General features: G+C 47.6%; 1 protein-coding gene across 3 annotated transcripts in view; it reads left to right on the forward strand.

The window, feature by feature from the left end:
• Positions 1-4847: 4847 nt before the first annotated feature.
• Positions 4848-15123, forward strand: part of LOC144178084 (glutamate receptor ionotropic, delta-2-like) — a 36857-nt gene continuing 26581 nt past the window's right edge. For 2 of the 3 annotated variants that reach the window (XM_077705611.1, XM_077705612.1), the window contains exons 1-3: positions 4848-4950; positions 13054-13144; positions 14729-14890. In XM_077705611.1, the coding sequence (XP_077561737.1) occupies positions 4940-4950; positions 13054-13144; positions 14729-14890 (264 nt within the window). In that variant the 5' untranslated portion in view covers positions 4848-4939. Of the gene's footprint in view, positions 4951-8705; positions 8795-13053; positions 13145-14728; positions 14891-15123 lie in introns of those variants that run through there. The other variant, XR_013323939.1, reaches the window with a different exon arrangement.

Below are 15123 nucleotides of genomic sequence, written 5' to 3' on the forward strand. Positions count from 1 at the left end.
ATTATAGCCAACATCACGGAGGCCGCATGGGGGCGGGCACATATTAAACATAGCACAACACAGTGACATACACTTCATTAAAGGCAATGCCAACGCACAATACACGCAACACACAACATCGAAAGCGTATACACGTATACACCATTACATATAGTACACTTTTGACAAGTCCGCATGATCACAAGCCACTAAACTATCAAACGGCCACAAAGTATTTATAACCCTGATCGCCGAGAATGCAGGTAGGAACAGTGAGCTTGTTGCTTGTTTCAATAACCCACGGCAGTGCGTGAGCCTTAGGTGGGTTTTGTTATTTAACCAAATGTAACGCGTGCAATTGCAAACTTTTATTAATTTGTCGTTTTGTAAGAAGCAGTGAAATAGCTCAAAGAAGAAAAAACGTCTCACGAAACAGTACGGCAGGTATGTTTGGGTAATGACGCTCATTGCCTCGCCTTCGCTCTTTTAGCGTAGAGCGCACCGCTGGTCTGGCAACCATTCAGCTAAGATGTTACCGAATGACGGCCTTTTGTTGTTGGTTACTGCTGCGTCAATGTGCTGCGGTCCGTGCTCGTTGACGACAAAAGGGGCAGTTTGCTATCATCGCTGACCTCTTTTACGCTTGGGCGTCAGTATAAAACGTCCACAAATGCAGTGGTAACATTGAACAGGGCGCAAGCGAGTCGCCCACAGCAAGCATGCAGCGGTGCCCACAGAATGTGCTTCAAACACACGGCTGGCGAGCCGTGCGTTAGCGTGGCGGGCACATGGTAATAATAAAAAAGAAAGACAGCGAGAAAACAAGCAAGCAGCACACCGCGGGGGAGGTGTTGCTCATAGTCCTCGTATGCGCCCGAACAGAGAAAGCTACAGTGCAACGATGAACGGTTTCGTTTTCGGCGTTGGCGCCGACAGCAGATTGCAGACGACAGGAGAGAATATTTCCTCCCCCGTTTCGGTGTTTCGTAGAGGCCGTACAGAGGGCGCTACGTGTAATTAGCTAAAGGGAGAAGCTCGCTTGTCCGGTGGAGAAAACCCTCGATTTCCTCCCTTTTTCTACCCTTTTTTCTTAGAGTGTACGCCCATGACGATGAATCAGTGCGTGGCACGGGCTCATCTCGAGCTGTCATGCCTGCGTGTACATAATTCATCCATGTAAATACATCGCTGCTCCATCGTCCAATCTCCGTCTCGTATTTACCTTGTCGCCCCGTAACAGTACTTACTTTCCATATTCAAAGACTGTTGCAAGTTTAAAAGGTTACCAGCCATTCGTGTGCATGCGGTGGAGAAGAGGAAAACTTGAGGGAGGAGAAATATTTTAGCACGTTTTGTGTTTTTAAATGTGCTCTATTCTTGGCTGCGGCGGTCGCTTTTCTGGTGGAGGCGAAAAGGAAGAATGCCCGTCTGTTCGAGATTTAGACGCACTTTACAGATCCCCAGGTGGCCAAAGTTAATCCGGAGCCCTGCACTACGGCGCGCCTTATCACCTGCGTAGCGTCGGCGCGTTAAGCCCCACAATCAATCAATGATTTTAAGAGCACCCAATTCTAAGTGCTTCTAAACCTTTCGGGGAAAGTTGTAAAATCACCTATTGAATTTTACTCTTCACATCAAGCTGCACAGCTAATGAAGGCTCTCAGTTTAAAGGTAAAAGAACCCCCTATTTTGCACTTTAGAGAGGTTGAAACCTGTATAATAAAGTGCGCTGTCCATAACGATACCTCTATTGATTTAGGTGCAAATACTTCTTAGACTGGTCGTTACACACTCGTTTGTGCTTTATTCATACATCGCAAATGTTCTTGAAATACAGTAAATAAGTGCGTGTTCTCATTACCTTTGGCAGGGCACTAAGCACCAGACCAAGCATTACTGTCGAGACGCAGCCCGGTTTTGTTCAATCCCTGTTCACAACGTTCCTTTTTATTTTTAGTTCTTCAAGATATCGCACTTGTCGCGTGCTTTGGAGTCATTACTGAATCAATAATGCCGCCATTCACGGGCTTAATTTGTGGATCACCAAAACGGGCATTAGATATACACTTTGGAGGCCATCGCAGGAAGCGTAGACAAAGGGGTGGAGGAGTATTTCAACCGGATGGCAAGTGACACAGTGGCGCTCGCTGCTGGCGATAACATTAGCACAATAAACACTTTAAGAATAAAGTAAAGGCGTTTTCTGGGCCTGCTACAGAATGCGTTTAGGCAAAGTTTCGAACTTTTGAAAGAAGTGTTTTGCCTAGTGTGTGGCGGCTGCAGCGAATACTGCTAAATGAAACAGATGTTTCCAGCAGAATTGATTCTCATTATTTTCTGAGAAATTATTTGTAGCAAATGTAAACAGCCATGGGTGCGGAAACTTACGGTGTCCTTCCCAGCTGCTTATCACAGGTAAGCGAAGTTCTTGAAGTCAGTTTCAGCACATTTATTTCGAACCTCGCTTTTATAGGCTTAGCTTTTACACAGAGACTGTCGAATGTTCACACTTTCACGTCACAACAAGAAACTCGCCTTCATGGGTATTCCACAGCTTGCATGCTTAAGACATGATACAGCAGCCGTGGAGAGTTGCCAGCAGAAAAGGTGTGCATATAGTTGGTAGCTGTGACTTTGGTTGCAATAAATCATTGTTTTATATACAGCGTGTTATGACGATTTTTGGAACATTTTAAAAACTTTTACTGAGCGAACCATTGCCCCGCTTTCGCTCAAAATTCACACGAAGGTCACATATTGTGGTCAGTTTCGTTTGACGCCGAGAACAAAGCCAGTACTCACCTGTTTATTCAGAAAATAAATAAAAATGATTTTAGCCTATCGGAAAATGGCGGCCGATTTTGACGTGTAAGCCAGTGCAAGCTGATCTTTGAACGACGGTGCCACCTCGGGTATGCACAGCGAAACGTCCAAGTTCCAGAAGGCACTTGTGCTCATCTAGCTGGATTTTATTTTTGGTGTAAGATGAAGCCAGAAAAACCTAGGGGAATTTTGCATACGTTTCGTAGTGATGCTCCGGTAATTAGGTATCTCTAGGCATTGAACTGGACGCATGAACTGGACGTGAGGCGCCTCAGGATACTGGTTTGAATGAGACGGCAGGTGATTCGCGCTTGAGGTCACATACACCTACTGAGATCAAGAACTGTGGGAAATGTAGGTGAAGTAGCGGTGATAGAACCGTGTCTCAGCATTCAGCTTTAAACAGTACGTCCAGTAGTCAAAGTTTAAGAGTTGGGAAGGATTTTAACTGTCACATCAGGCCTGCGTTAGAGAGCAGCCCGGAATGCGAGTATGGAAAAGTTCCAGTTCGGTTTAGTAACGTGATCGATTGGTCCAGATCTTATTCCATGGTTCCTAGACTTCAGCGCCAAAAAAAGACAACGATTGCGAAAAGACGCGAAATAAGTGCGCTTGTGTCGTGTCTTTTCGCAGACCCTGTCAATTTTTTGCGCTGAAGTGTGTAAGTAAAGTGCGGCCTTCTGGGGTTCATTCCGCGTGGACTTCATGTAGTCCACGTGCAGTGAGGTACACTATGGTGGTACCAATGGGATGGTAGACATGGTGCTTTTTGCTCACAGCAAAACCTTCCTTTGTTCATAAATTGATGTCATATGCATCGAAGATATCGTGTAGGTCAAGACTTTTGCAAGAAGCTTTCGAAGCCAGAATAGTGCGATATTGAGGAAGAAATCGAAACGACGGAGCTCTGAAGTCTTCCTCTGTGGCTTAATTGTAGGTCGTAGGAAAAGTACGAATGAAGGCATTCCTCCTCCTCCCTCCCAGCGCAAGCGAAACTGTTTCACGCCTATTTTCCAAACAGCGCAGATTGCTATCGCGATGTTGTGAAACAGACCGCTCTGGCGCTAAGTTTCAATTTTCGGATGATTCCACTTTGCCGAATGGTATGATTGGTGTACATATCTGGGGTAGGGGCGAGTAACGGGCTTTGTGAAAATTCCTAATGCGAGTGCTCCATGGAGCTCACCGACCATATTTTCATTGTTCAGTTCGCAGCGCAATACTTTATTCCAAAAACGTGGAAGAGGAAGTCAAAACTCCGACCCGTCTGCCTGCTTAAACTGTCCCTCGATTCTCTCAGAGGTTCCTTGCGCTTTCTGCAAGCTTCCAAGCTGAACTCTGGGTACCTGTTATATAGAGCGCGAATATTGTGTAACCCTGTTCACCCTGTGGTGGCCGGGGTGACGTCTGGGCCATTTACAGAGAAGCTGGTCAGTAGCCGTTGCGAAATTACCTTACACTACCGTCAATGCGTACACTAAAGACGTCCTCTCAAGCCCCTGTCCGCACATTGACAAATGTGGGCAAATGTGTTTGAGCGGCGTTCCCTCTCCGTGTGCTCAATGCCTTGCACAAAGACTGGCTATGGCGTTTAAATTTTCTCTACAGTAATCTACGCCTGTGTCACTTTTTCACACTTGGAGCGGGGTAGTACTGCCGCAGATCGTTCGTTACCACTTCTAGCGGAGACAGACACTGGCTCCTAGTTGTAAGAATCTGACCTGAGTAGCCGTTTCGGTCTTTCACGTTAGATCGAAGAGGTGCAGGATGATGACGCTTAATCGCTATGATTCTCAGGGCAACACGTCATTTTCATTTTTCCAACTCATTCGTAATACCCGCTTTCCTGATAATTAGTTTCTTTTTCGTCGAGTCCAGTGTTTGATTCCTCAATGTCTTATATAATCCTTTATAGGACTAATATTGCTCCCTTGTATAAGAGACGAGGGCCAACGACAGTTTCACGCGGAACATGTTCGACTTTGTCCATCACATTATCGGTATGAGTACGGCTCTCAATCAACTGTTTTATACCGATTTGCAGCTCCTGCCACACGTCGGGTATCAGCGTGATCCAGACGGGACAATCGTTGCAACTGGCCTCGGCGGCTACGTGTACAACTTGATTGTGGAATCCATGAACATCACGTGAGTTGTCATGCAGCAAGTCGGCGGTGTTTCGTGAGTTTGTAGGAAAGGGGCCGTAGACTCGATGAGTTTTGGACCTCCTACATTTATTGTTGGTGCGCGAGGCCCGGCCGGAACTGGGAGGCGTAGACAAGCGGCCGCACAGGCGCGCGGTCGTGTTCGATGTCATGTCACGTGGCACTGCTGACGCGCCATGCTCCGCACCGCTAATGGTGACTGTGGCTTGCAGTTTGTCATAATGATAGCCGCGCTGAGAGTGGATGAAGCTGGCGCCACTACGTCCCCGCCTCCCCCCCCTCCGCCCTCCTAGTTTGTATGTAGCGCGTTAATGCAGAAACAGAAGTACAAGCTATGTACAGCTATGCACAGATAATTGTAAAGCTATATTCGCGTTCAAGGAATGAGGGTAAGCAGTCCTCGCCAGTCCGGTGCGAGCGTCCGGGGAGTAGACGGCCCTCAGGGGGCATTGTCTGAGAGTGGAAGATGGGACGAGCTCCGTACTGGTTACCCATCCCCAGGTGAAAAGGGTGATGACGGTGATGACGGTAGCTTTGATTCCATGTATATATGTATGTGTGTTCACGATTAAACTTTTCAGTTGATAGTAGCCTTCGCCCGTAGTCTTCCTTGTCCAAGCGCCTTTTCCGCTGTACCGATCATGAGAGAAAATTAGCCGTGAAAAAGTGCGTTACAGTTGACCAGCACTCGTAGATCCAGCAAGAAGAGAAGCTGATCACTCGCCTGCTGACAGAGGTGGTCCTATACATAACCACTGCAGCAATAACATCATTGTGCGCGGACCGTACAAACAAGGGTGACTCTGGCTAACCAAGTCTTCCCCCTGCCAAAGATGACTCTACGCCAGCGGCCAGGAACTGTTGGAGCCATATCCCCCCGCCTTATTTGACATAGCACAAGAGAAAGCGACGCTTTGTGTAGAGGTTCACTGCCTACAACGGACCCAGAGTCAATCTCTACAATGTAAGGTGTGTAAGACTCGGCGGGTTCATTTACCACTGCATTAAAATTCTTGGCGTCTTTTATTCCGAGCATGACGGTAAGGTGCCGCGAACTTGGCGCCTTTATATTCCAACCGTTTCTTGGGTCAAGACCCAAATCTTAGAGGCACCTTTAATGTAAAAAGTGACACGCCACTGAGCTTAAGCTTATTGCCACGCCGATAAAGGACCTCGCCGGGCTATAATTGTCGAACCTCCTGCGAGGTGCATCCAGAACAATAATTTGTCTGGGACTTGCGACAACAGGCATTCAAAGTACAGTCGGCAAAAGGCTTGTCTATAACGCTCGAACGGCGTGCTCCGGACTGTGCGGGAGACGCGCCTGGTTTGAGATAGGTAGATAGTAAGCGTGTGCGGCCCGTATCAGCGCGACGGCTGTGTCCCTACTCGCTGTGCCCGTCACCTTGGCCTCCACACCTTCTTTAACCGTAATAAGCGCTGCTGCCTGCGCTGCCGGGCCGGGAAACAAAATCGGAGATTATCCGTCTTAGCGCGCGCTGTGCGAGTTTTTCGTCTGCATTAGCTTCGGCGCACAGCTGTTCAATGTTTTATCCTTCTGCCAATAGCTGCATAAGTACCGTGTGCACCACTATCCGGTTTCTAGGCTCGGCTTTGAACGTCACTGCTGACGGGCTAACGCCACAATACTTAATGCACTGTGCAAGCAATCACGGACTGATATCTAGTCACTCTAAAACACCGGCAGCGATGCGTTTTCGGCGATTGTTGTTGGTTGTCTTGCATACAGAAAAAAAAAGAACTCCTGTCTAAATTACGTAGGGTGCCGCAAAAATTAAGCGTTGCAGGTAGTTTTTACTCTTTCGCTACCGCAGAAAATTGACCAATTTTGGGGGGTCCAAGAAAACATTTTTTTTCTGCTAAAAAATTATTTAGGCACTAATTGCAGGAGCACAAAATGCAGATTATTTAACGGCCTTTCCAATAACACGAGTTTTTTAAAGGTTTTCATATATCATAGTTGTGAAAAAAAATAACAAAATCAAAAGTTTTGTCAAGTTGTCGAAAAAAAATGATAAAAAAGGAGTTGTGTATATCAAACCACCGGTAGTAGAAAAAAATTAGAATATACATTTTGCAGGGAAACATTTCAAAAACACACCCTAAAAAAATGTCGACTTGCGCGGAACAGTTTTTCAGATATAAAAAAAAATGTTAGCACGCACGGTGCTCGTGTCATGCGGTGAAGCCCAACCTCTAATTCAAACTGTGCAATTTTGGGTGGTTCCTTGGAATAAATCTGGCGGTTTGACGTTATCAGAGGCACCAATTTGCCCCCACATAACGTAAAAACATCTTGTCAATGGCTGACTTTGCATTTACAGCGAGCACAATATTTGGGACAAGCACGCGATGCAGAAAAAAACATGCATGAAGTTGAAAACGGAACGCTGTGGCTGATGTTTGTTGTCGTTCACGGTCAGTTATCTCTCAAAACATAAAGCTGAGCTTTATTATCACATCTTACTCGCAATTGTAGCCTTGCTCGCAAAAATGAGGTACGATGAGCTAGAATCGTCCCCTGCGATCTTTGGCCGAGTAGCAGTCGCGCGCTAAAAAAGATCAGCACAACGAGTCTCCTCTATTGCAGCGTCACCTAACACTTTTCAAATGAAACAGTACAAAAACTTATCAGAGACTTCGTCCGAATAGACAGTTCAACTAAGCAGCAACATTAGACACCCGGATATACCCTCGCATGAAAACGAAACTGGAAGGCGAACAGCTGGCAGTGTAAGGCCGGTTTGAAGCGCTGTCCTCGGCGGAACAGATATCTGGCGACTGGGTGTGACCTTTTGACTTGCATCTGAAGTTCTTATCGCAGAAATCGGGTTAGGGTGGGGGGAAATGAGGAGCGGCGTGCTTTGTTCGAGGATCAGTCGCGGACGCGGGCGCCATGGCAGTTAGCCTTGAAGTTGGGTAACTGCGTAGTTGCGCTAAATATGAATTTCGCGATGCAGAAACGAAACCGAAACTGTTGTAAACTGTTTGGGAATGGTCCTGTGGTAAGTAGAACTACCAGAGTACTTAGGACAACTTGCGCAAAGGCAATAAAACTGCCTAAAATCATAAAGTAGCTTTGCAACCAGGCACTGCTTGACATTTTCAGCCGATTTCTGGGATTATTACTGTCAGAGCGTGAACCTGACGATTGAAAATCGTTTGCTAGTTCCCCATTCACGCCCTGATAGCAAAAAACAAGCGCTGGTGCAGAGTAATTACGAGTTGCACGCATTCTTCGTTGGTAGCCTTGAGGCGCGATGACCACGCCCCTTTTCCACAACCAGGTGATTCAAAAGCGTGTCAAAAATCACGTTTCCGTTGCAAAAATGAAAACAAAACTGATTTTGAAAGGCCATTTTCTGATCTAACTCCGAACAGCTTTACTTGTTCGAGAAACGCCTCGAACGCTATGAAAAGGCGCTCCCAAAAGTATCGATCAAATTGATCGATTTTGATAGGCGCGGTAGCGAAAGAGTTAAATGCAGCCAACGCTGTACAACCATTCGCTAATATCCACTATTGTTTCCCGGCCCGGCAGTGGAGGCAGCGCTTCTCACGGCGAAAGAAGGTATACGAAGGGCAAGGCGACGGGCACAGCGACAAGAAAAACAGCCATCGCGCTGATGCGGGTCGCGCATGCTCACATTCTACCGGTCTCAAACCAGGCGTTATCACTAGACGTCTCCTGCGCAGTCCGGAGCACGCCACTCACGCGTTATAGACAAGCCTTTTGCCGACTGTACACAAACGTAAACTGAGATTGACCGTGGCAAACGTTTTCGAAGGGACCGGCGGAAACATCGGTAAGTTGCTTTTAGTAATTTGGTCAAACAGTTGCTTACTTAATATTAAACAGGGAGCTGTAAAGTTCTTGACGCTAGCCATTTGGGTTCCGAGTTCTTGTTAATTGAGTTGACGACGACAAAGCTTCCCAGTAGAAAAGGACCATAGCGAGGCTATTTTAAGCCGCCTATGAACTTTTAGTTCCAACCCCAGACAGCGTTCCCTCTTTGGGTCAGGCTATCAGTCGCTTATCGTACACATATTGCAAGTAAATTCATTTTCTTAAGGGGTAAATATTTTAAAAGAGCCGTTCAAATAAATTTTGACACCACAAATTATTATCTGCAGACATGCTCATTAGGTTAGAGAACAAACATCCCAGATATCGTCGAGTAACAACTATGATTCACCAACACTAAAAAGTATCGTAGGATATCCTTGAAAGCCGAGTCGGTGTCACCTGCTAAGCCAACATTTTAACACGAAGGGGAATCAGACCTTGGAGGCTTGAGCAAGCAGGCAGTAACCGCTCATAACCGTATAGGCGTCAGAGTGACGTCAACGAAATATATACGAAGTACCAACAACCGCCTAATGCAAAACACCACTAGAATTAGCCGACGTACGTTGAGCTTTCGTTAACTCCAAGACTACAAAGCACATATGTTTCAACTAATCCGACGACAACCACGTTAGCCGGACGTCTCTATTTTTGTGGGGTATTCGCGATCGCCACAGTTATTACGAACATGCCCAAATCAGCCCGAAGCGCGAAAGCACTACCTGGGCAATTCCAGGATGCCCAGCCACCACAGCACAGCCCGCACTAGCCAGTTATCACCTGGCACTCACCAATACCCGCGATGAGGCCCCGCCTCCTCCTTAATGCAGCCACAGCCACATCCCAAGTCTCGTGTCCAAAGTTCAGGCGACGCCAATTTAACCTGCCCAAATGTAACCCTTCAACTGGTCTTCCCGTGTACGTCTTCCGCGCGCCATCCACGAGTACACGGGAAGTAAAAGTGTGGGATCGGTCTCTTGAGCATGCCCATGAAGAGCCATCAACATTTCTCTCGCCTTACGAACACGCACCCCCTTATACTGCTCAAGGTAAGGCCCCTACAGGTTTCGCTTCTGCCAATCGACGCCAGCGCCGCTGCTGACGTCGCAGACGACAGTAGCGAAAAGAAGTTTCCGAACTAGCCCTCGAGCGTCCTCTAACGTTTAACCCTTATTGCTCATACTAGAGGGCCGATCATGCGCTCTCACTACTCGCCATTAGTTGTGCTCTGTGAATGTAAACAGTCCCGTGGACATTCGGTTCGCTAGGAGCCCTGCAACGACGCGAACGTGACTGACGACTTCGTGCTCGCTGTTTCAGCTGCACGAACAGCCAGAAACCTGGTCACAAGCACGCCTGATTAATTTCTCGGTCTCCAGCCTAATTGTTTGGGCCTTGCGGCCCACGCTACTTACTGGTGTTTCAAATGGCTTTGTTCCTTGTCCGTAAAGCATCCTTAGCCTGACGCATTTGAGTTCAGACGGCCGATGTTTTCTGAATATTCATACCCTTGCGTGCACTAGTGCGCACTATAATAAAGCGTATTGTTGACGACGAACTATTCCTCTTTTGTTTTTTTGTTATGCATGTAGGCGCTATTTCCAGTTTCGTACAGCCTGTAAACCGTGTCGTTTTATTACACACGGCTTATTTAATGTTGCGTGCGTGAAGGTGCGGCATGCAAGCGGTCACCAGAAAATCCTCCATTCGTCCTCTATCTTCGTCATGAGCAGTTTCATCTTTCACCATTAGCAGCGGCGCATGACTGAAAAAACCCGAGACACCAGCACCACAACCATCCTGCTTTATGATCTGGGCGATATGGTCGATAGGTTATGAAAACATCCGCGATAGATTATGGAACAAAGGAACAAAAATGCGTTTTACAGGCGCCTGGTTTTAACGCCAGTTGTAAAAAGACATCGATTTGCTTTAGGAGGTAAGGCCAAATGTATACGGATATGAACTAACAGCAAAACGAACGACGTAATAAAAAGCAAACCTTAGAACCCTTAGAAATAGGATATTTTTTGGCGTCTTCCCGTCCTGGCTACAATTAAATCGGCCATGAAAACTCAGGTGAATAGGTCGTTTCTTGGGAACTTTAAAAACAGCAGATTCAGAAGGAACTAGTGCAATATTTCGCTTCTTGGCATTTGTTCTGTATGAATACCTGAGTAGACTTTCATGCGCTCTTAATATCTTACATATAGCCCAGTGCAGGTGAAATAGCAGTTTTGGGCGAGATTTTGGCTTGCTTCTTAAAGGGGCACTGACACAAAAATTTTGCATCTTGTTTTTTTTTGTTGCGATAAGTAGCCAGTGACCTACTTCTAACCTGTAGAAACCTCATTTGCTTCAGCGTGCGAAGGTTGTTTAATTAGAAGCATTTTAAATGCGGCCAGTCGCAGTTTCGGTTTCAGCGATTGCCGCGAAACGATGGATTTTGGGGATTTTGTGTGAACAAAGCTGACCACGTGACTATCGGAGGGATATCACAGAGCAGAGCCGCCGTAGCACTGTCGAATCCGCATCGACGGCAGTTTCTGCGAATGCCCCCACGTACTGATCTAGTGAGGCGCTTAATTAAAAAAATACGCCATATCCACGGAATGAATGATCATAAGTGGGGCGAAGCTCGAGAGGGGGAGCTGATCGGTAACCGTAACTCTCCCGTGAAGGTTCGCCCATTACATCATTAAGAAAGACGTAAGACTGTGTGCGTACATTGTACAAATCAACTTTTATTTTCGGAGTCAATGCTCCCAGGCCCAGACCTGGTGAAAGACCCCGCGCCATCGAGGACTACCCCGCACCTCCACCACAATTTGTCACGTAGGATGGGACACAACGGTAAAGAAAGAACTTTTATTTAGGGCGAACTTGTGCCCGAACAAGACGAGAGGAAACGAGCAAAGGTCCTTGCGTCTCGTTCGATCTCCGAGAACGACTGCCTGCGTTCGTGGCGTGATCTCTTGCGTGATCTCCCCCTCGCAGTGCACGTGCGCTCGCGCCTCCGTTGGCGAACACAGACAAGCTCGCGCTCCCGGTGCCGAGTTTGCGCTGCCGGTTGCAGCCGGTTCTTGCGCGTGCAACGCGGCCCACTTTGCGACATCTCCGAAAGCATGAGGCGGTCACGTACCACGAGACACAAGGGGTGGACAGACCCATGGCTTTAGGGGCGAAGCGACCTTGGATGTGACGCAGGCGCTGCGAGTGCAAATGCTACCGCGGCTAAAGAACGACGCGCAACGCTCGAGACGGTGGGTGGCAAGACGTGCGCTGGGAGCAGCCGGCCGGTCTGTCTACAGGTCCCGCCTACAGATGTGTTCGGCTTAGCACTGCAGCGGATATTCGAGTGCCGCTCTCGTAAGCGGTGCAGCTGACAATTTTTAATGCAACCCGCCATCGCATCATTAACTCCTTTCTCATGTAAGCCACCATGGTCGGGACTTGGGGACAATTTCGTGCAGCGGTAACAAGCTATCACTCGAGCTACCTGGGCCGGCCTGGGCCACTTTGCGGCCGTGGCCGCCGCCGGCACAGCGACCGTGCGGCTAGCTCAGTGGGCTTTTCGTGCCTCCGGCGCGTTTTCGCATCCAATGGTAATAAACAGTAATAGAAACAGAGTGCCTGGAATCGCTGTAGAACTTTGGTCACGGCCAGCTGCCCTATGAGCTGACGAAATTACGGCGCCTCCGCCGCCAACGATCGGGTCGTTCGTTCTCGAGAGCAGAAGCTCCGCCCTCCGGCCCTCCGATTGGAGCGGCGAGCTGGGCGAGCCGGAGAAAAACGCCGGCAGTGCGGAAGCGGCAAACACAAACTCGTGACGTGTTTGAAAGTTGTTTATTTACACAATATCCTCGGGATGTCGATTGCGCGTGGTCCTCTGCTGGCTGCTCGGTTGCATTTCGCACACTTTAAAATTGATTTTAAATATGTTCTATGCTGTATTCGCCGCTGATATTTTGCAGATGATGTATATGTGTTCCCACCAATGTATCTCCGAAGTTATCTCGCCTTCAAAATTTTGTGTCAGTGCCCCTTTAAGAAAGTGTGCCAGTGTTGAAGGTATGTTTGCTTAAGATACTCTAGCAGAGAAGTGGCAAGTGGCAGCAGCCCTCCGGCATCGCATCTGCAAAGGAAGAAACCACGGTGGTTGTTTTTCCTGCACAGGAGAACACGAAAAGGTCCTTAAAACCCGTCTTTATACTTCAGGCATGTCGTGCTGCCTACGAAGGACAACCGTTTCGCGGGAACGTACCCCAATGGCACATGGAGCGGCCAGCTCGGCATGATCACACGAAATGTAAGTGTTCCGCCTTGTGCGACCAGCAGGAATATGTTTTTGTTAAATAACTATCCTTTTTTACACTGCTCCGCGGACTTACAAATAATAAAAAAATGTGGCGCCGTGTGTGACCCGCAACACAAAAATCAGATACGACAACGAAGAGGCTGCGTTCAACCGGGTATCCATACCAAATATGTGCAGTCAGTGTAGTGTCCGTGTTCTATAAAGTAAAAATCAAGGTCAGGGGAACAGGAGTAAGATGCTTGAAAATACGCGGTATACACACAGCGTGACACACAACGTGATGAGAGTGGTGAGTAGGTACTCTTGAAAATACGCGGTATACACACAGCGTGACACACAACGTGATGAGAGTGGTGAGTAGGTACTATGTTGGGTAAGCGCCGCGCTAGCTGTCGGAGTTGTGTCGGAGCGTCTACCTGGTTAGGACAAAAGGAATCAGGCTTGCGGATGAACTCACACCATGTGCTCTGTGATCATGTGGTTTCTGTCGTGCACGAGTTGCCACTGAGCTGGGGCTTGTCTTTTATTGAGAAAATGGTTAAGTACGTCAACGAGTGTTCCTGTGAGCTCTAGTCGACATTCAGAAACGACCGACTTGTGCACCTGCCATCCCGCTGCGGGATATGTGGCTGTTAGACCATATTTTCTCCGTTAAAGTTGCTGCGCATCATGAGACAAAATGCGTCATGCAGGCAATTAGAGGCTTTTTAGTTAACGAGAGAGTCAGAACTGTGTGACCTAAAAGTAAGTGTGCTTGCGGGGGAGAGTATTTAGGTTGTTATGGCGGAAACTATGGCAGAGCATGGGGCTGGTTTTTCGCCTGAATGGTGTGTGCGCTGGCCGGTTGAGGTGTCGCTGAATTTAAATAGGAGGATGCCCTCTCAGGTTAAACTATAATTTTTAGGGAGCCCCTGTCCTGTTTACGCATTTCTTTGTTTCTCTTGTGTTCAAATTATGGAGATCCATACGTCAAGCTACACCGCTGGGCTATGAAGAACGCCGTGGTGCAGGTCTCCTGATTCATTTTGCCAACCTGGGGTCTTTGCGTGTTGCAAAATCTCGACACAAGGGCATTTGCACTTGTTGCCTTATCTAAAAAGTATCCGGTGTGGCTGGGATCAACACCACGTTCTTGGGCTCAGCAGCACACCTTCGCCACTGAGCTACCGCGGCCGATTATCTTTGTCTTACTGCATTGCATTTTTAGTTTGATTGGAGGCTGAACTATTAATGTCTGCCTTAGCCAAATGTGCGGCCTCCTTGTGTGTTAAAATGAAGTTGCGAAAGGTCATTCTTAATCTCAATTCCTCGTAGCTCTAACCTCAGCCATATGCAACTAAACCTGGGATGCAAAGATAATCTCATTGTATTTATTAATAAATAGCCCATCACAACGGCACGCCTGACATTTTTTTTCTGTTTTCCCTCCTGTACTATATCAGCGGTGTTTGACGCGTGGTATTGTTCAGAAAACAAATTTTGGAGGCCAACTTTTCCCTACCCTGTTCAAATGCTATGGATACAGTTGCTGCACTGTAGTATTTTCATGCCTTAATGCCTTCTTTCTTTGATTAGGAATGCGACTTGGCTATAGGGCCAATTGATCCGACGGCCAGCCGGTACACGGTAGCTGCGCCTCTACCACCCTACGCTCTACAACGTATAACGCCGTGCGGTGGCACGAAGCGCCTCTTCAGGACAGACATGTTCGTCATTATCACCGCTCTGGACGTACAGGTTTGTGCACGATATGAAGCAAAGTAACCTACTACCATCGATGCAATTGGCTCTGCATTTCAACACAGTAACTCTTGGGGACATAAGAGACACGAAGTAGATGGAGACGCGTATAGCGTGGAACTTCCGTTCTCTCACTATCGTTTCTTTCTATCTGACTACGTCTTGAGAATTGAGCACAAACTTCTGTGGAGCAGCAAAAGCCAGGTGTCTATCCAGAAACAGAAATTTTG

This window comes from Haemaphysalis longicornis, unplaced genomic scaffold (assembly GCF_048455015.1).
Source record: "Haemaphysalis longicornis isolate Haplotype H1 unplaced genomic scaffold, Haemaphysalis longicornis Haplotype H1 scaffold_4, whole genome shotgun sequence".
NCBI lineage: Eukaryota > Metazoa > Arthropoda > Arachnida > Ixodida > Ixodidae > Haemaphysalis > Haemaphysalis longicornis.